The 22,110-nt window shown below is 37.1% G+C and overlaps 2 protein-coding genes across 5 annotated transcripts; one reads left to right on the top strand and one right to left on the bottom strand.

The window, feature by feature from the left end:
- On the bottom strand, positions 1-9,187 carry LOC109079849 (endosome/lysosome-associated apoptosis and autophagy regulator family member 2-like). Of its 2 annotated transcripts, XM_042748870.1 has the most exons (22): positions 8,929-9,187; positions 7,149-7,269; positions 6,715-6,904; positions 6,480-6,627; positions 6,299-6,388; positions 5,932-6,037; positions 5,656-5,805; positions 5,054-5,142; positions 4,787-4,967; positions 4,555-4,683; positions 4,074-4,164; positions 3,887-3,989; positions 3,673-3,810; positions 3,328-3,591; positions 3,068-3,241; positions 2,770-2,959; positions 2,318-2,414; positions 2,125-2,226; positions 1,435-1,561; positions 1,182-1,360; positions 932-1,100; positions 1-72 (listed from the first exon to the last, which is right to left on the bottom strand). In XM_042748870.1, exons 1-22 carry the CDS (start codon positions 9,010-9,012, stop codon positions 4-6), a joined length of 2,991 nt encoding a protein of 996 aa, XP_042604804.1. In that variant the 5' UTR covers positions 9,013-9,187; the 3' UTR covers positions 1-3. The 2 variants fall into 2 exon arrangements, with proteins under 2 accessions (XP_042604804.1, XP_042604795.1); XM_042748861.1 differs by having other exon boundaries at positions 6,480-6,904.
- A 5,428-nt stretch (positions 9,188-14,615) lies between these two features.
- LOC109091698 (cyclin-D-binding Myb-like transcription factor 1) lies at positions 14,616-21,190 on the top strand. 3 transcript variants are annotated; one of them, XM_042748944.1, is made up of 17 exons: positions 14,616-14,765; positions 15,266-15,378; positions 15,473-15,598; positions 15,833-15,924; positions 16,500-16,599; positions 16,698-16,774; positions 16,867-17,024; positions 17,124-17,156; positions 17,245-17,354; positions 18,305-18,533; positions 18,604-18,755; positions 18,836-18,988; positions 19,099-19,184; positions 19,298-19,456; positions 20,138-20,347; positions 20,432-20,579; positions 20,679-21,190. In XM_042748944.1, exons 2-17 carry the CDS (start codon positions 15,273-15,275, stop codon positions 20,714-20,716), a joined length of 1,977 nt encoding a protein of 658 aa, XP_042604878.1. In that variant the 5' UTR covers positions 14,616-14,765; positions 15,266-15,272; the 3' UTR covers positions 20,717-21,190. The 3 variants fall into 3 exon arrangements, with proteins under 3 accessions (XP_042604878.1, XP_042604884.1, XP_042604888.1); XM_042748950.1 differs by having other exon boundaries at positions 14,627-14,765; positions 15,259-15,378; XM_042748954.1 differs by lacking the exon at positions 14,616-14,765 and adding an exon at positions 14,791-14,986.
- Positions 21,191-22,110: the final 920 nt, after the last annotated feature.

Raw genomic sequence — 22,110 nt, 5'->3', positions numbered from 1 at the left:
CAGTTATCCCCAAACCCATCTCTCTGACTGAGAAGACTTCAGCTGTACTGACTCACTGTTGTCTCCATCTGCCTGCAGCCAAACAAAGGTAAATAAAACATCAGATGAAAACAAAAACTATACCAGATTTATTTTAGGTAAGCTCAATAAGCATCTGTGGCATGTCGCTTACCACAGAAAATATGTTTGTATCATCTCCAAGTTATTACAGAAGTCTTAAGAGGCCATGCATTATTTTTTAATGTCTTGTTTTTTAGTTTCTCATGATTCTCATGATGTTTTTTTCTTTCTAACAAAAGCCATTTCTGCAGCATACACTACCATTCAAACTTTTGGGGTCTGTAAAAATTTTTTGTTTATTTGATCAATACAGTAAAAAAAGAAACTTTTGGGGTCTGTAAAATTTTAAATTTAATTTTTTATTTTTATTTTTTTTATTTTCTTATTATTATCAGTGCTGAAAACAGCTGAGCTGCTTAATATATTGGTGAAAACCATGATAAATTTTTTCAAGATATGTGGTGAACAACGTTCAAAAGAACAGCATTTAAAATACAATTATTTTTTAACATTCTAAATGCCTTTACTGTAACTTCTGATCAATGCAATGCGTCCATGCTGAATAAAACTATTAAATTTCTTTAAAAATACTTTATGAATTTATTTTATGTTATTTTTGATGAATTGAGTGCGTGCATTTTTAATATATTTATTTTCTTTTAATATTATTTTAATTATAAAATATATTTGTCTGTTGCAGATTTGTGTTGTGCTGCCAGTAATTTAGTAATAATATATGATATCACATGATATCTATGTATGTCCACTAGCTATATCCATAAGCACTTCAATTAATATAATATATATAAAATAAATAAACATATACTGAGAACATCTGGTCATGGCATCAAGCTCATAACAATTAACTGACCTTGCTCGCGATAGCTTTCAGTTTACCCAGTAAAGAAGGAGTATTTGAGTAGACAACATCATCCTCATTCTCTTCCCCCTCTCCCTCTGCTAGTGCACAGCTGTCCGCTGCTGGCAACTCACAGTCCTTATTGGCCGACATCACAAGCCTGGAGTATTTATATTCAAGCCTGTACAAAAAAGAAAAGAGGGTCAAAAAACAAAAAGCACTTTTTGCATCTCAAGCTCAACTTCCATTGACAGCTTGTTACCTTTTGTTCTTTTTCCAGAAATAACATGTGAGACAAACCAAGAGCACAGCCATGAAGGCTCCGCCCCCAATTCCGGCCTTCACCCAAAGGCTGACCACCTCACAGTGGGCGGAGGTCTTGTTCGGGAGCGGTACTCCTTTGGTGCAAAATTTTGGTTCGTTCCACACATAGAGGGTGTCCTGTTATGAGAAGGATACATGAAAAATCAGAAAGATGCCAAATAAATTGTATGCATTAGTGGAAAGCGAGGTACCTGCACTCCTCCTTTGCACGCTCCTTCAATCGAATGGTAGTCTGTTTCAGTGCAGAGAGGACAAGCGCTAGAGCTCTCCCAGAGGAAATGGAACTCACAGCCATTACATGTTCCTGCTGGGCACTTGCTAAACACACAAACACAATTAAAAAGTGTTTTTTCGTGATTAACGTTACCACATTGTCTTTAAGCAATTAAAATTGTTTGTTCAAAGTTGTTTTTTGTTAATTCAGTCCGACAATTTCTGTGGATGCTATTTGTAGCTGAATGATTCATTTCAAGGCATTCCTAACCCAAATCACACGCAAAACTTAAATTTGAAAATGCAAATCATTGCATATTTCATTGCATATTTGCAACTGGCCGGCAAAACTTTAAATGCTATTTGAATTAGCGTTTATAATAATAATGATGTTTCACTCATAGGTAATATTTCAGCTGTTGAACTTTACTGATAATATACAAAGAATGCAAATGTTAATTTTTGTTACACATCCTGTCTGTGTTTTATTTATGTGTTTTTTTTAAATGTTGATTGTCCATTTTTATCGTTTTTCTTACATTTACTGAGACACTCTGCTATGCCCATTTTAAACACTTTTTAAAAATGCAAATGCAATAAACATATTTGGACGTAAAATACATACATTTGCAAACAAATACAGATAATGAGCATCGAAACACATGCACCTTGGCACAGTGAGCTCCCCACGTGCACTCTTCTCAGGATTGCAACGCAGAGTCACGACTGTGCTACGGCCGTTCAGACAGGATGCTGTGGGCTGTGGAGAGCTGAGGAGAAAAAAACACTTTGTGTTATAAATGTAATATCATTGCACACATCAACTACCTATTTTAAACAAGTTGATCTTTCTTTATTTACCGATAGAAGAAGTTGATATCTGGATCTTTCCATGAAGACTCAGGGAAGAGGTCTGAGCTGACAGTGACCCCATCCAGACTGTTATCAACAGAAGCTCCTGAGAAATGGAAGAATGAGGAAGTGAGAGGAGTAAGCAGTATAACACCTCTACTCTGAATAGAGCTAAACTTTATTATACATCACATACAGTGTACAAACTTTTTATTATGAAGGGCCAAAAATTAAATTTGATTGAGGGACATCGTCCGAAAGTACAACTATTATATATTAACATTTACATTTTTGCATGCATATTCTCTATATCACAGTGCATATACACACTTTCTATTTCAAATAAATGCTATTCTTTTGAACTTTCTATTCATGAAAGATTAAAAATTAGAAAAATAACTGAAGATTGTAGGAAATCCAAACTTCTGAACGGCAGTGTATGATAAATACCATATGCTCACCAAGGAAAGTGTCAGCCAGGCTGATGGACTGGGATGACAGGGATGTTCTGAAGCCCCGTCCATCTGCAGGGATGATGGTCGATTGGCACACAAAAGTCTCGACGAAATTGTTAAGGTCAGCCGATTCATTTTGCAGGTCCTTACTGGACAGATCCGTGACATTGTCAGTGCACATCGCCACCTTCCTCCCCTGCGACAGAAGGCAAATATGCAAGATGACTTTGTAGATGATCTTAAACCATTTAGTTATTTTCTATCAAAGCAATATATTTAAATTTTTGTTTGCATTTGAGAGTACCTCAGCCCCACACAGACTGATATTAAACTGGTGGTAGTATTTAGTTCCCTTGGATGTGAAACTAGGCCCGTTCATGATTGAGCCCACTGAACTCAAGGCACTCAAGTCGTAGGTCAGCGTTCGGTTCTGCTCCATGTGCGAGAAGCTGCAGTCGTTAAAACACACAGAGTGCTCCTGGACACACATAAAACACATTTTGCATGTTATACAATATTAAGAAACCAACATAGTCAAGCATTTCCTCTTGGTCTTACTCATACCTTGTTGCTCTGGCTTCCAGGACCGCATGGCTGACAGGCCTCTTGGCCATAAATGTGATGCCCAGAGAGGAAGGTGTTGGGTGGGCACTCCTGGCACTGGTTGGTGTCTTTGTTGATGAAGTGTCCAGCAGGACAGGGGACACAGGAAGAGCCGTCCCGCTGACTCATCATAGCACAGGCGTGGCAACCAGACGCTGAGCCATCCATCGCATTAGTCACCATGATCGAATAGATCTTTGCAATGTCATTTACATACTGCCGCACTTGGAGAGAAAAACACAGCGAATGAGAACTTTTCCACGTGACAAAAAGGTACTTTAGACTCATTTCTAGGTGAATACTTACATCAGAGGCTTTGTTGGTGCGTTGGAAAGCCCATGTGTATGAAACCGAAGCATTTTTGGTCATGATGTGTGTGTATGCTTGTCTCAATTTACTCCCTACCCATGATTCTACAACATTTGTGCTCTTCCTGTTGACATCCTATGGAGAAAACACATTGAATCGGTAAATAACTTGCAGATTAATTCAGACTATTTAGGTTCAATTATTATCTTACTATCATAAAATAGAGTTCACAGTCTGCGCTGCAGTTGGTCTCGAAGATAAACGTGATTCGGCCGAACTCAGTAGCTGAAGCATCGTCCACAGAAGTAGGAAGTCTGAGAGAGATAAAAAGAGAGGCCACTTGTACAAGTTCTATGTACAACCAACATTTTAACACTGGAATTATAGATCTGACTCACTTGAATCCAGGCACTCGTAAATTTAAGATGAGGTAATCATTATCTGAGCCGCCCACTCCGCTACGAATGTGGTCGCCAGCCACCTCCCAACCTACAGAAGCAAATAGGCATTGGGTATCATGTTTGACCATTCTTTTCATTCTCGTTGTGTAATTATTATATAGATGCCATATTTATGTCTTCATATTAATTGAAAGACTACCCTGAAAAAATATTCATGAAACAATGTTTACTCAAAAAGTGCTAGTAAATTTCACAAATAATTACAAAGAATCAGAAAGTAACACATTGAATTTCATGTGAATTGCATATTAGCTTTTATTGGTATATTTTCAGTTTTCATTTTAATTTTAGGTAAAGTTTTAGTAATTTTGTTATGTGCTCTTGTAATTTTTTTGTTTGTTTTTGATTTCTATTTAGCTTAAATTTGTTATTTCAGTATTTGTTTTAGTAATCTCAGTACTATTTCTATTACTCTTACCATTCATTTCATCGCATTTGGAGTTGCCCACATTAAAACAAGAAGTTTTCATGTTCCTCGGCAGGATGTTCCACCACTTGTATTCATATCCTAAAGAAGGTTCTGTTCCTCCTGGGCATCTTTGACATTCTGTGCCAAAAGGAATCTTCTCCATTATACACCAGTACTAGTAAACCAACAGTGGCTTGTATAATACATGAGTATGTATCCATGTTAATGTGTGTCTTTATACCTGTGGTGCCATCAGAATAAGTGCCTTGAGGGCAAGGTAAACAGGTGGAAGAGTTGTGCATGTAGAAGCCTGGATTGCAGGGTGGACAGTCCTCTTTCTCTCCAGAAGGGGGCAGTGTCACAGAACCGGTCACATTTTCCAAACACACCTGAGGTTCCACCCACCTGTACAGGATCTGGGTCTAAAATAATACAGCAATGTAAAAGTGAACAAATTATCCACACATGTTGTAATATACAACAAAAAACCTTCAGCATTATAACCTACCTTGCCGTCACTATCACAGGCTGTGTGGGTTTGAAAATAGTCTTTCTCTGAACAAGGAGGCCTCTCTTTACACTGTGACCATCCCTCCTCTAGAACACACACACATATGTAGAGAAACATTAAGGTGACCATACGTCCTCTTTTTTTTCCTGGTGAGGAATTCTAAATTGCCTAAAATTTCCAGATTTTGGCTATGTTTTCCTGTTGACATGCTCTGTGCAGTCCTAGAGTGCAGTTGGACAATTATGTACAATGCCTGCTTGCATTTCAGTCATTAACTTCAGTAAGTGTGAATACAACAGTAAAACAAAGCAAAACCCAGACATTTTAGACAATTTAGAAATGCAGACAGGAAATGTCTGGGAAAAAGAGGATGTATGGTATGATATATCATACTAACAACATTATACACACTGAAAAAGTGTTTGTTACTGGATTGTATTGGATTCATGCTCAAGTATTCACAACAATGGCAATATGGCAATATCAACATATTCAAACATTTATATCAAACACAGGCAGTCATCACATGTATGCAAATTGTTTGGTAAAACAAAGAATGTAAGAAATCATCTGAATGATGGATTTTTGTGTGTTCGTACGGGAGTACTGTGTCTTGGAGCATGGTGTACACGAACTGGCTCCCTTTCCAGAGTAAGTGTTCCTGGGGCAAAGTTCACATGAGGAAGAGCCTGGGGTTTTACTGAAGGTGCCCGGCCTGCATGGAAAACACTCTGACGTGTATGCCACACCTGCTCAAAAAACGTGTAAAAAAAATTAATATGACCATAAAATATCAAAACACAGATTGTTCAAATATGAATTGATTTTTATCATAAAAAAGGGTGTGAGCCACAGAAGTAGACAGAGTCTCACACCTTCGATCTGGATGTTCTTTAAAAGGACCGGCTTCACCGGTTTCCCACCCAAGAGCATTCCTGTGGTTCTCCAATACAGAATATTAGTTCCCGACTTCAGATTTACCTGTGACATGCAAAAACAGCTACATTAGACATTAATACTGCATAATCCTTAAAGCGATAGTGCACCCAAAAATGAAGATTTTGTGATTATTTTCTCACTTACATTTTGTTCCAAACATACTTCAAAATATCTTCTTTTGTGTTCCGCAGAATAGAGAAAGTCATACAGGTTTGGAACGTCATGACAGTAAATGATGACTGAATTTTCACTTTTGGGTGAACTATTCCTTTTAATAAGAATAAAATATCCAAGATGACTAACCATATGAGTACCCCACTCTCCATTAGTGGTGAGTTTGATCCATTTCTCACTCCCTGTCTGGTCCATCTCCTGACATTGGTCGTTCTGAATCTGCACCAAAAATAAAACATTAGTTTTAGTGATATATATTCACTTCAACACATTTGTAGAAAAAATGAAAGATGTATGAAGTAAAACACACAAAGAACTCGAAGAAGATGTTGCTGTCGACATATTGATAGTCAAAGGAGACGGATCCCTGCTTCATGAGATGCACCGCGTACACCAGCGCTACTGTGCAGTCGTCACGATTGGATTCCAAGTGCGTTCCCTGAGCTGTCCATGAAGAACTGCACATTGTAAACAGACAGATCCAGATCAGAAAATACACTGCTGAATAGAATATGCTGATATATATATATATAAACAGAATATACTTGTTGCAGGTCGTTGAGTCATCCCCTGAACCTCCTGAGTCCATGTATGTAGCCAAACTGCTGAATCCCGCGGGAATGGAGTCCCACTGGTCGAAACGCACGCCGCTGCCCAATGAATAAGAGCCAGCCGCACATGAAGTGCACTGCTGGGATGACATCTCTAAAAACTCCCCAGCTTCACAAGAAAAAGCTGTGCAAGAAGTAAACATAGACTGTGTTTGTTTACTGACACAATACCAAGGATCTCTAAAGTATTAGGACACATTTAAATTGCTTAAATGCCGTTGCTTTTGATAGCAACAGATAAAACCAAGGAAATGTTCCCACAGCATGCTTGGCTTAACTGTCTTTAGGTTAAATGTCACTAGGTTTGATATTTTAAGTAATGCAGTTGTATGTGCATTAAGAGTGTCTGTATGTGGTTGTTTTCTTACTGCAGTCTGTGCCTCTGACAGGTTCTGGAAGGCCCGAGCAGCTCCCCTGTCTGTGAGGAATGGCGACTCTCCATCTGGAGCCTGTGCTGTCACACTCTGTGTACTCAAAGTAGTAGTCTGTCTGAAACACACATACAGTACAGATATCGCCATTTATTTTTTTACATTTTTTAATGTTACTACTACTTAATGTAAGAACTGTCTGAAACACGTTTTCACACCGACATATTCAGACATTTACATCAACCACAAATTATGGTCTTTAAAAGTGACCATTTCATAAACCAGTTTAATATTTAGAATATTTTAATGCAGATGTTTATTTTTATTTTGCTTTCGCCACTGGAACAGCTTATCCCGAAGTTATTTCTGTTTTAAAATACATACATATATAAATAAATATAAAATCTTGTGGAAAATTTATTTTGACATGCATTAAAAAGATTTTAGCATAAATAAAATAATAATAATAATAATAATAAAACGTGTGCTCTTCTCAAACACGGGCAGCTTTACAGAAAGTGCCCTGTCAAAACATATGGTCATGTGACATAATTTGTGCCATTTTCTTTTTAAATTAGGCAGCACATCTTATATTATATTAACCCCTACTGTTTCCTAAAGGGGGGTGACGGCCTGTCTATCTGCCTACCGTCCCCTGACAGTCACCAGGGCAACGGCTAGGACCCCTGTGAATGTTGTCATGACGATCACTCATTGCTTTTGGTTGTGGATGGTAATGAATTAGAGTCTGATAACAACCTGATATAATGAGGCCACTAAATACCTCCTGTGTGTGCTTCTTTGTTGACAATTGTTATGCAAATCAGTGTGTGTCCAATGCTATGAAACGCAGCCATTGTTCTCTGCTCCTTTAGGGGCCTGCTACACACTCAAAAGCCAAATCGACCAGATACACAGGTAAGAGCGCATACCATGTATTAAATTACATAATTTAGTAAACCACCATAATACAGTGTAATGAAGTTGTTGGCTATACACTGCCTTCAGACAGTTGATAAATGCATCCCACTGGAGGTGCATGTCATCTGGTGATGCTTGGTTACAACACACACATTATCACTAATGGTGCACCTGCACCTGCCACTGTTACTCAGCCTCCCCCACAAATGCTCTTAAAGGAACAGTTCACCCCAAAGTTAAGATTCTTTCATTATTTCTTACCCCAATACTGTATTTCAGATATAAAGCAGAATGTTTTTTTCTATACAAAAAGCAAATTGTAACTGAGGCTGTCATTCGGACCAGCATCCATTCATTCATTTTTGGGTGAAGTTGCCCTTTATAACATGCGCGTCTTTGTGCGCAAATATATGGATGAGGCAAGAACAACACCAGTCTTTCCAAATCAAATAGAGGGATCCAGAGAGGTCATTCGCGTTATATTAATATGTCTAAAGTTCATATGAATCCATTTTACAAGCTCTGACGCAACTGCAGCGCATAACACACAATAATCGAGCTGACATCTGATTGGTCAGCTGAGGGCGGCGTCATCATATTATATGATCCATTTTAATATCAATAACAAGATGTTCTTTTTGCTTTTTCATCACGCATTTTGTGCATACATAACCATTATGTTTGAGTATGAAAAATTACTATTACAATTCATTAAAAAATTAATACATAACTAGCATTAAAGACCCCAAAGCTCACAATCATATAAGAATACAATTTTAGTATTCATTTTAAATAGTTGCAGAAACAAAATTTAAAATACGTATGTTTTACAAAAAGGTGTCATGCTGTCGTTTACCTCTTTACACTGTGGCAGGTTTCCTGACGCTGGTGCGCAGAGGATGAGGGTTACAAAGGATGTCCAAAGCGCCCTCTTCTCCATCTCATAAAGGCAGGAATGAAAGGAAAACAAGAAATGCAGAGGATCCGAATAAAGATAACGAGGTTTCGTGATGTCTATGCATGAACTACAGGCTGAAATGCGAACAGGCTGCGCTCTGCTCAACGATAAGCTCTTACTGTAGTCGCGCTTACGAGGCTCTGATTGACAGCGGGCGTCTGACGTCACGCTTGTCTGGTCCCCCAGTAATAAAAACAAATACATACACACACTATATAACTCTCATAAGATGTTCTTTTATTAAAGCAACCCTTAGTAAGTCATGCTGGGAGAGCATGACAGAGACAATACGCAATAAATAATTCAGCAATATTACACCATCACACCACCTCATTTATTTATTGTCAGGATGAAAAGAAAACAAGGTGAAAACAGGAAACAACAATGCAACTGAGCGAGAAAAAAAAGGAATTGCATAAACATCTGCAAAATTTGTGCACGTGCACACAAGCTTGAGTGCGGAATATGTCATTTTTCACATTCTAAAGGACTGTAAAACTGACTTTTTTCGTGATTTGTTTGTTTGTTTATCTATTTATTTCCTTTTGGGTCATGCATGCATACTTGTAAGAACATCACATTATAATAATTTACATGCTATTACAAAGATGAAACAGATATACAGGAAAGTTACACATTTTCATTTCTAAATCATAATTAGGGCCCGAGCACCGATGGTGTGAGGACCCTCTTGTATCTGCTTTGTTTATTATTAGGGCCCGAGCACCGATGGTGTGAGGACCCTCTTGTATCTGCTTTCGTTTATTATTATTATTATTATTCTTCTTCTTCTTCTTTCTTCTCCAAAATGAATCGCATTTTTGAGGGCCTCTAAACATGCTCGAAAAGTCCTGAAACTTTGCACACGCGTCAGACCTGGTGAAAATTTACGTCTGATATAGGTTTCAGAAGAGGGTGTGGCAAAATGGCTCGACAGCGCCACCTATCGTAAAAAAATCAACAGCCCTCGAGCTGTGTTTTACGTACATGCACGAAATTGGCACACATATGTAAAGCATCAGTACCTATAAAAAAGACTCTTGGAGCAATATCCGAAACCCAACAGGAAGTCGGTTTTTTTTAATTTTATGAGCAAATTTTGCATCATTTTTGTCATTTGCATGCCTTGTATTTTAACGAACTCCTCCTAGAGATTTATTCAGATCAACACCAAATTGGTATGCCTAATCTAAAGGCCTTTGCGATGGTAAATTGCGAAGATCTTGAGTTTTCGTTGAAGGGCGTGTCCGTGGCGGCCTGACGAATTTCGATGATTCGCCATGAAAAATGAAGTTGCTATAACTCAGACATACAATGTCCAATCTGCCACAAACTTCACATGTTTGATAAGACTCCTGACCTGAACAGATTGATATGCCCGTATTCAGTTATAGTCATAGCGCCACCTACTGGCAACAGGAAGTGACATATTTTACACTGTAACAAACTACCCCGAGAAATTTTATGACATACATTTTTTTTTTCAGTCGCTCTATTCTAAAGGCCTGTGCGATGTTAAATTGTGAAGATCTTGAGTTTTCGTTAAAGGGCGTGTCCATGGGGCCGTCACAAAGTTCGATGTCTCGCCATGGGAATAAAAGTTATTGTAACTCAGGCATAAAATGTCCGATCTTGCCCAAACTTCACATGTTCGATAAGTGTCCTAGCCTGAACACATCTGAAGGCCAATATTCCATTGGGTGTGGCAAAATGCCTCGATAGCGCCACCTATACATTTTTCAACGGAGTGCACCTCGAGCTACGTTTCACGTACATGTACAAAAATCGGTACACACATGTAGCACACCAATACCTACAAAAAAGTCTCTTGGTACAAAATTCGAATCCCAACAGGAAGTCAGTTATTTTGAATTTTCTCTGCAAAATTTGTGTCGTTTTTGCCATTTTCAGGGGTTGTACTTTAACGAACTCCTCCTAGAGATTTATTCAGATTAACACCAAACTTTGTCAGTGTAATCTAAAGGCCTTTGCGATGTTAAATTGCGAAGATCTTGAGGTTTAGTTTAAGGGCGTGTCTGTGGCGGCCTTACAAATTTCGATGTTTCGCCATGAGAAAGGAAGTTGCTATAACTCAGACATACAATGTCCAATCTGCCCCAAACTTCACATGTTTGAGAAGACTCCTGACCTGAATATATCTACATGCCAATATTCAGATATCGCTATAGCACCACGTGCTGGCAACAGGAAGTGACATGTTTTACGCCGTAACAAACTACTCCTAGATATTTTATGACATTTTATAATTTTTTTTGGTCAGTCTAATCTAAAGGCCTTTGCGATGTTAAATTGTGAACATCTTGAGGTTTCATTGAAGGGTGTGGTGGCCATGGCGCTGTGACAAAGTTCGAGGTCTCGCCATGGGAATAGAAGTTGCTGTAACTCAGGCATAAGACGTCCGATCTTCCCCAAACTTCACATGTTCGAAAAGAGTCTTGGCCTGAACACATCTGTTCACTCATTATTCCACTATAATCATAGCGCCACCTGCTGACAACAGAAAATGTCTTATTTTACACTAACTTAAACGTGCAATGTCCAACCTGCACCAAACTTCAAATATTTGATAAGAGTCATGGCCTGAAGATATCTAAAGGCCAATGTTCAGTTATAATCATAGCGCCACCTGTTGGCAATAGGACACAACATGCTTTATACTAACTCAAACATTCCATGTTCAATCTGCACTAAATTTCATATGCTTGATAAAAGTGCTGGACTGAAGAAATCTACATAACAAAATCCAGTTATAATCATAGCGCCACCAGTTGGCAGCAGGAAGATTGGCACATATAAATGACTTTGGCATATTCCTCTTATAATTACCACATTAAAAGCATATATTTCTCGCCGTTCGCTGTTTTACAAAAGCCACCCGGTGGTGGTGAGCCCGGGTGCGAGGGCCCGTTCATCGCTGCTTGCAGCTGTATCTTCTCTTCTTCTTCTTCATTATTCTTCTTTATTCTTCTTCTTCTTTATTCTTCTTCTTCTTCTTTCTTTCTTCTTCCAAAATGAATCGCATTTTTGAGGGCCTAACATGCTCGAAAAGTCCTGAAACTTTGCACACGCGTCAGACCTGGTGTGAAATTTACGGATGATATAGGTTTCAGAAGAGGGGTGTGGCAAAATGGCTCGACCAGCGCCACCTATCGTAAAAAAATCAACAGCCCTCGAGCTGTGTTTCACGTACATGCACGAAAATTGGCACACATATGTAAAGCATCAGTACCTACAAAAAAGACTCTTGGAGCAATATCCGAAACCCAACAGGAAGTCGGTTATTTTTAATTTTATGGGCAAATTTTGCGTCATTTTTGTCATTTGCATGCCTTGTATTTTAACGAACTCCTCCTAGAGATTTATTCAGATCAACACAAAATTTGGTATGCCTAATCTAAAGGCCTTTGCGATGTTAAATTGCGAAGATCTTGAGTTTTCGTTGAAGGGCGTGTCCGTGGCGGCCTGACGAATTTCGATGATTCGCCATGAAAAATGAAGTTGCTATAACTCAGACATACAATGTCCAATCTGCCACAAACTTCACATGTTTGATAAGACTCCTGACCTGAACAGATTGACATGCCCATATTAAGTTATAGTCATAGCGCCACCTACTGGCAACAGGAAGTGACATATTTTACGCTGTAACAAACTACCCCAAGAAATTTTATGACATAATATAATTCTCTTTTTTTTTCAGTTCACTCTATTCTAAAGGCCTGGGCGATGTTAAATTGTGAAGATCTTGAGTTTTCATTAAAGGGCGTGTCCATGGCGCGGTCACAAAGTTCGATGTCTCGCCATGGGAATAAAAGTTATTGTAACTCAGGCATAAAATGTCCGATCTTTCCCAAACTTCACATGTTTGATAAGAGTCCCTGGCCTGAACACATCTGAAGGCCAATATTCCATTGGGTGTGGCAAAATGCCTCGATAGCGCCACCTATACATTTTCAACGGAGTGCGCCTCGAGCTACGTTTCACGCACATGTACAAAAATCGGTACACACATGTACGAAACACACCAATACCTACAAAAAAGTCTCTTGGTACGAAATTCGAATCCCAACAGGAAGTCAGTTATTTTTGATTTTTTCTCTGCAAAATTTGTGTCGTTTTTGCCATTTTCAGGGGTTTGTACTTTTAACGAACTCCTCCTAGAGATTTATTCAGATCAACACCAAACTTTGTCAGTGAAATCTAAAGGCCTTTGCGATGTTAAATTGCGAAGATCTTGAGGTTTCGTTTAAGGTAATGTGTCTGTGGCGGCCTTACAAATTTCGATGTTTCGCCATGAGAAAGGAAGTTGCTATAACTCAGACATACAATGTCCAATCTGCCCCAAACTTCACATGTTTGAGAAGACTCCTGACCTGAATATATCTACATGCCAATATTCAGATATCGCTATAGCGCCACCTGCTGGCAACAGGAAGTGACATGATTTACGCCGTAACAAACTACTCCTAGAAATTGTATGACATTTTATTATTTTTTTTTGGTCAATCTAATCTAAAGGCCTTTGCGATGTTAAATTGTGAACATCTTGTGGTTTCAGTAAAGGGTGTGGTCATGGCGCCATGACAAAGTTTGATGTCTCGCCATGGGAATAGAAGTTATTGTAACTCAGGCATAAGATGTCCGATCTTCCCCAAACTTCACATGTTCGAAAAGAGTCTTGGCCAGCCCACATCTGAACATCAATATTCCACTATAATCATAGCGCCACCTGCTGGCAACAGGAAATGGCTTGTTTTACACTAACTTAAACATGCAATGTCCAATCTGCACCAAACTTCAAATAATTTGGAAAGGACTGAAGAAATGTACATGCCAAAATCCAGTTATAGTTATAGCGCCACCAGTGGCAGCAGGAAGATTGGCACATATAAATAACTTTGACATATTTCTCTTATATTTACCACATTAAACGCATATTTCTCGCCGTTCGCTGTTTTACAAAAGCCACCCGGTGGTGGTGAGCCCGGGTGCGAGGGCCCGTTCATCGCTGCTTGCAGCTTTAATTCTTGATTATCCTCTTTACAGGTTTGGAATATGTCATTTTTCACATTCTAAAGGACTGTACAATTGACTTTATTTCGTTTGTTTATTTATTGCATTTTGGCTTATGCATGCATTATTGTAAGAACTTCACGCTATTACAAAGATGAAAAAGATATACAGGAAAGTTGCACATATTCGTTTCAATATCATTACAGAAAAAAAAAATACTTATGACTTTCCTTTGCAAATAAACAAAGCGTGGTTTAAAATATTTATGTTTACATATATATGGTTTATATATATGGTCATATATATGGTTAGGCCAAGGTACACTTGAATAATCCATTTAACACTAGTAACAGATTTTCTCCAGATGGAACAGTAGATGGCGCTGCTGAGACTGCAATTAATGTGAAGCGTGTTAATACATTCAAATGTGTGTTTGAGCGCTTAACACATAATAAATCCTTACTCAAAAAGCGTGTTTCGTCCACATATAAGGTGACGACACACATAAAGGTGCACTTTTAAAAAGACAAGGAACATTCATTCAAAAAATCTCAAACAGCTTCCAGAAACGGAAGTCACCGGCGGGCTTCTGTAGACACTTCCGCTCTGCAAGAAGAGAGGCAGGAAAAAAAAGCGTATCCTCCATCCTGGTATTTGCCTTCATCCTGGTCACTGCGAAGTCCCCGTACCCAAAACAGGAAGTAAGTACCAAAACCAAAGCTAAATTTCACTTTCGCTCACCTCTGTGCGCTGGACTTGTGTCTTTATATTCTACACATGAAAAATAACACCGACATCGAATGAATAAATGCATGAGTCCTCGTGGATTCATGTTGCACATAAACATGGCGTCTCATTATTCCCCATCTGCTTAGATTAAACAAGCACACTGGAAATTTACAACAAGGCAGTAATCAGAATGGTGCATAAATTATTTAATGCTGATATTATTCAGCTTCTCCATAGAAAATGTTTTAACTGAGGTAGCGGGTCATACATTTATTTGTTTTATTCAAGTTTTGCGTTGGCTTAAATGCCTATGGTAGTATATATATATATATATGCATGCACAACAGCATTGGTTGCATGCAACTGTCTGAATTTTTACATTAGTATAATGAATCTACAGTATAATGCACATCAAGCTTCTCTTAGGACATTAGAAGTGAGTCTCTCTGACTGTGTGTGTATCAATCTGTAGGCTGAGCATGAACACAGGGGATGTCCCAGCCACTGTGACCCTTCAATCAGTCAATTCTGTCACATTTACTCAGGACACTGATGGAAACATAATTCTGCACTGCCCTCAGAATGGTGAGAGCACAACCTGTGACCCATCTCATGACATTGTGCTTTATTATATATTGCATTTGTTTCTATAATGTTCTTGAATGGTTTGGACATGCAGATGGGGAGGATCTGGGTTCGGACGGGACCACCGAACCTGTTCACAAACGACTGCGGTTGTCCAGTGAAGATGGAGAAGACCCTCAGGACTCTACCTCAACGGAGTACTCTGTTGTCACTCTGCCAAGTGAGAATAAACACACAGTCACACATGTTTGTGCACCGGTTATACCTAAAATGACTTTTATACCAAATGATAATGCAAATATTGACTCTTTTCCTAAACTTTCCCCTGTTAGCCACTGGTCAGTCAAACAGTTTAACCCCAAACTCATGCCTGTAGTTGAGTAGTTGTTAGAATATATTTGTATGCTATAATATATAGGTATACTTGCACTTAACTGGTTTGTGCTGATTTTAGTTACAGAAGGTGATGAAAGCTTCGAGGTGACAATGACTGCTACAGAAATGAGAGATGGGGAGCTGGAATCAGAGGATCCTTCTGAAATACTGGTAGAATTCATACGTTTATGAGTGCATACAGCTTAGTTATCGGCTTTCATTGCTAGCTTTGCATGGATTTAATACACAAAACCAGTCAATTTTTGGAAATTGAGATTTATACATAATCTGAAAGCTGAATAAATAAGCTTTTACATTGATGTATGTTTGTTAGGATAGGACAATATTTAACTGAGATACAACCGAGATGAAAATCTGGAATCTGAGGGTGCAAAAAATAAAAATAAAAAAATTTAGAAAAATCACCTGTAAAGTTGTCCAAATGAAGTTCTTAGCAATGCATATCACTAATCAAAAATTAAGTTTTAATATATTTACAGTAGGAAATTTACAAAATATCTTCATGGAACATGATCTTTACTTAATATTCTAATGATTTTTAGCATAAAATAAAAATCCTTAATTTTGATCCATGCAATGTATTTTTTTTTTTTGTTTTGATTATAATCATGCGACTTAGGATTGGTTTTGTTTTTGTGGGTCAGGTTTGTATATGTAAACAGCTTTTTAGTAAGTTATATATATAATTTTTTAAGTACACGTATAAAAATGTTGCTTGTCAACAGGATATGGATTCTTCTGTCCAAAAGAAAGGTAAAGATGTATCAGCTGTCAGTCAAGCCTGGTTCACCACGAAAGAGGATAAAGACACACTGGTCAATAAGGGTAAGACATATTCCCATAGACACAGGTCTGTATTGTAATACAAACCCAGCACAAGAAATATAGGACCTGATATCAGTGTATTTATCATACATCCTCAGGTCACAAATGGAAACAGGGCATGTGGTCAAAAGAAGAGATTGATCTCCTGATGAGCAACATAGAGCGATATTTAAAGGTGAGCATACTTTATAGATGCATCACGTTTGCTGGAGGTGGCATCTTTGATTTGCACCCTCAATGTTCACGTGTCCGTGCATCCCAACTCAGAACCGAGGGATTCAGGACCCTGCGGAAATCATCTTTGAGATGTCAAAAGAGGAGCGAAAGGATTTTTACCGCAGTATAGCGTGCGGTTTGAACAGACCGCTGTTCGCTGTATACAGACGTGTACTTCGAATGTATGATAACCGAAACCACGTAGGCAAGTAAGGACACGGTTGCTTTTATTGATCTCTTAAACAAACTCAAACTGAAACAACTATATATATATATAAAATGTGCTATGTGCTATTCTTGTTGTTTAGATACACTGATGAGGAGATCAATAAATTGAAGAAGTAAGTTCAGGAATGAATCTTGAGTGCCATGAAGTGTGAGTGATCTGTGTTTGAGTCTACATTGTCAGATTTGGGTGTGTGTTATTAGGCTAAGGGAGAAACATGGAAATGATTGGGCTACCATTGGGGCGGCGCTTGGCCGCAGTGCTTCATCTGTCAAGGACCGCTGCCGACTCATGAAGGACACATGCAACACTGGTCAGTTTTTCCAAATTTTCATTTTAGTGTCCCACAGAAGAGGTCGATTATACCAGGAGAAACATATCTGTTTAAAATATTCACTTTTCACAGTTTACTATATTTATTAGTTTACTATATTTACTATCATATTCATTAATAAAATAAAAAATAAAATCATATATATTATTTATTTATTCAACTATTTATTTTATTTTATTATAATTATTTTTTTTATTATTCATTAAAAAAAATATTATATAATAAAATAAAAATAAATCATATATATTATTTAATTTCACTATTTATTTAATTTTATTTTTTTTTTATTTTTTCTTTTTTTTATAATTTTATTTTTATTTATTTTTTTATTTATTAATAAAATTTTATTAATAAAAATGGACATAATACAATTATAATTATATAAATGTGAAATTATAGTAAATATTATTAATATGTAATACTATAAGATACTATAGCATTATAATTGTAAAATTGTGTGTGTATATATATAATAGTCAATTAATAATTATTTTAATGATAATAATAATTGAGTTTATAATTGATAGTTTTAAAATATATTTTATAACGTAGAAACATGTTTATTAAACAAAATAAATGTAAACCAAACATGTTTCTGATATTAAAGTTATATTTTCAAACTTAATTAATGAAAATAATTAGCATTATATTTTTATTATACTTATAATATTTATCAGTTACTATTAAAAAATAATGTAATTGTTATTTTATTATAATTATTGAATATATTAAGTATATGAAACAAATTTTTCTGTTGTTTATGTTATAAAACTAATTAATTATGTTATTATAAATTATATAGAATATAAACAGTACATTTTAAATAGACTTTTTTGTATTTTTTTAGATAAGTAGTTCAACTATTTTCACTGCTGAAAAAGTTGTGATCCTGTGTGACACTAACATGATCTTAAACTCCCACTCTTCAGGAAAATGGACGGAGGAGGAGGAGAGAAGGTTGGCGGAGGTGGTTCATGAGTTGACTGGCACAGAGGTGGGTGATGTTGTAACTCAGGGAGTCTCTTGGGCATCGGTGGCTGAACTTGTCGGCACTCGCTCAGAGAAGCAGTGCCGCTCCAAATGGCTCAACTACCTTAACTGGAAACAGAGCGGTGGCACGGAGTGGACCAAGGAAGATGACATCAACCTTGTTCGCAGGTAGTTCACAGCAAAAGGGCCGGCATGGACGGTACTGTATGAATCATTTATGATAACTGTGTATGAGCAGGATAGCTGAACTGGATGTGGAGGATGAGAATTTCATTAATTGGGACATTCTGGCCGGTGGGTGGAGCAGCGTTCGCTCGCCTCAGTGGCTCCGCAGCAAATGGTGGACCATCAAGAGACAAGTGACCAATCACAAGGAGCTTCCCTTTCCTGGTGAGACAAAGTCTTCATAGTTAGCATGTCTGTTATAATGTGAGTTCAGACAGTGAAGCGGTGTTTTCTGCGTGGTGTAGTCTTGTTGAAAGGGCTGCAGGATGTCGTGGAGGCACCGCCGCCTGTGATGAACAAGGTTGTGGTGGTTGGTTCCCGATCAGCTAATGCTTCGCCCAGCCCCGTCACCGCACTGCAGATCCCGGTCCAGATTCCAGTGCAGATCACACATGTCTGTGAGTCAGTGTGAACGTGGTTTCAGTGGATAGTTTGTGATGCTTGAATTTTGTGGCTATATGAGTTCAGTGCCATTGTAGATTCAACGCACCATTTCCTCTTTTCACAGCTTCTGCAGATGGTGCAAGCGGTGCCTCAGACAGTGAAACGATCACGTTGAACTCCGGAGCTTTACAGACCTTTGAATTACTGCCTGTGAGTACCTCAGATAATTTGATCATTTTTGTAATTTTTTTTTTCAAAACTGTAGGAATTATTAAATAATCATAAGCTGTATTTATAAATCATTTTTGTCATTTCCTCTCTAGTCATTTCACCTGCAGCCCACTGGCACCCCTGGAACCTATTTCCTCCAGACAGGAACCAATCAGAGCCTCCCGCTCACACTCTCAGCCAATCCCACGGTCACACTCACAGCTGCAGCTTCGCCATCTTCACCAGACCAGATTATATTACACAGCCTCACGGTGTGTGCACAAGGGTCATCAAAGATAACGAAAACTATTAAATGAAATAAAATAACAAATAGAAACCAAAACTTGTTTTATTTCAGTTAGCTTAACAAATTTTAATTTTAAATTTTTTTTATTTAGTTTGATACTGAATCACTAAAATTATGAAAACTAAAAATGAAATAAAAAGAAAAAAAACTATGTAGACATAAAAAAAAAACTAAAATTATTTTTAAATTATTTTAAGTTTAAATTATTTTATTAAAAATGAAATTATACTGACAAAGAACAGCTAAAATAAAAACTTATTTACAATATTAATAGAAATAATAATAGTATTTTATTATAAATTAATATTAATTAATTTTATTAAAATATGTAGAATTTTTAAAAATGACAAATTTAATTTTAAATTATTTAAAATAGAATAGAATTTTTTTTTTTAATAATATTGTTGATAAAATATATAATAAAACTAATATTACTAATACAAATTACAAAAGCACAGCAAAATTACCAAATTTAAACTTGAAAATAAAAAAAAAAATGAAAATTTAAAACTAATTCAAAATATTAATAAAAACTACAATAGTATGTTAATCATGCTGACGTGATGAATATGATATCCCAAAAATAACATGCTGTCACAAAGCCTGTAATTCTCTCTCTTCTGCCCACTTTCACCCTCTGCATTAGACCGACAATGAGAACGTGACCGTTCAGATGTCCCACCCTGGCATCATCATCCAGACGGTGACCTCAGAGGACCTCTCAGACCCTCTCGACCAATCAGAGCTGGAGGGAGGGCAGGAGCTAGCGAAGGAAGAGCCTTCAGAAAACCAAAACAACTCCGGAGAAGAGGAACACAGTGAGGAGAGATCAAAAGATATACAAGAAGGAGAAAAGGCATCGTCTTCCAAAGCCCCTCCAAAAATGAAAGTGCTCTCATGCCACCTTCCTGCTCATGAAATTCTCCTTTCTTTTGTTTAGACTCTCGACTCTCCTAAAGTTGAGGAAACAGTAGAGAGTTCTGGCTTGGGTGAAAGAGCCGTCCTCATGGTTCCTTCTCCGAGCAGCTTTATTCCTACTAATGAGGACATCGGCACAGATTCTGTCCTGCCACTTGGAACGCTGACAGGTAAAGATTTAAGAAACTTGCTGGCTGACTAAGTCTGGTAAGTTATTTAGAAGGCTAACAGGTAGTGTAAGCGCTCTAATCATTTGCTTTTCCATGCAGATCCCATTCTGGAAAACCAGGAAGAGGGATCAGACTGACAAACAAGACACAAAACACTGACTTCAGAGGATATGTTTCCTTATGTAGGGACAAATGCAGCATGCAGGATCATCCAGACATCATCAAAAGAAATGTGTGTGCATCAAAACACTTCAGTATTTATTTATCATGCAAGTTCCCGAGCCTCATATGTGTCTCAGTGCAGTTAAAAACATTAAAGAAGCGACACTTGTTTTTTATGGTGTATGTAAAATTTTGTAATATGTTCATTATTTTAAATGTTTTTTGTTTTTTTGTGTGTATGTACATTTAGATTTGACTAGTTTTTGTAACCTACTTTCCTGCTTGACAGTAATATTTGATATAAAGCTATGAATGAAACAAGAATGTTTGCATCATTCCAAATGTCCACTAGACTAGATGGCCATAATTTATCACATGGTTTAAATATTCAACTTACCTGTAAGTTAGTGCCTGTGTTTATTTATTGAATAAACTAAATTTTGTCACCACTTGCATGTCATTACCATATTATTACTTATAATTCTAAACATCTGACTTGTCCCCAAACACTGCTTTAAGGTAAATACTGTATTACTGAGCTAGAATAGCTGAGAGGTTTTATTTATTTATTTATTTTAGTTTGTTTTGTTAGAGGAGATATGTGTCTAATTTCTGCACCATAATACCAAACGAAATGGTAAAAATGGTGATTATGGAGGTTGCTTCCGAACATACACTACAAACATAATTTTAAATTAATGAAAACCAAAACAAAGTCCTCTTACTTACCTTCAACTAGTGTTATTTTAGTAGTGTTTTTTTAATGCACTTTCATAGTTTTTATAATTTATGGTTTTGATTACATTTATTTATTATTATTATCATGTTTATTAGTTTTTTTTAAATTACTATTTATTCATTTTAGTTTTTATTTTATTTAACCTTTTAGTCATTTTAGTGCCTCAACATCAACCAAATGAAAATTAGAAATGGCGCTTAACTGAAATAAGTGTTTTCTTTTATGAAATTTTATATTACGTTTTATTTAAACTTTATTTCAATTAACAAAAACCGTTTTAAACGTTTTAGTTTTGTGTTAACCCTGCCTACGACGCCTCGGTTTTGTTATTTCATTTAGTAATGCTGACGGAGGCAGCTGATAATCATCCATTTTTCTCTTGCTGTACACCGAGTTCAACACATTTAATCAGTTTTAACTCATCAACTGAGAGCTGATCAGATGCATTTATATAAACTAACAGGTCCACGTTTCTCTAATTTGTTGTAAAATACATGAAATTTAAATTTAAGACTGGCCACTTTGTCGTTTGTGCTCTTAATTTAAGAAAGCTGATAGATTTGTTGAGCACACGAGGGAGCAGATGACTTGGAGTCTGTTCGTAAGTGAAACTGAAGTGCAGTTGTTCTT

Source organism: Cyprinus carpio, chromosome A4 (assembly GCF_018340385.1).
Source record: "Cyprinus carpio isolate SPL01 chromosome A4, ASM1834038v1, whole genome shotgun sequence".
In the NCBI taxonomy this organism is placed as follows: domain Eukaryota; kingdom Metazoa; phylum Chordata; class Actinopteri; order Cypriniformes; family Cyprinidae; genus Cyprinus; species Cyprinus carpio.
The sequence above is the reverse complement of the archived record's forward strand: the minus strand, read 5'-3'. Positions and strand labels throughout refer to the sequence as shown.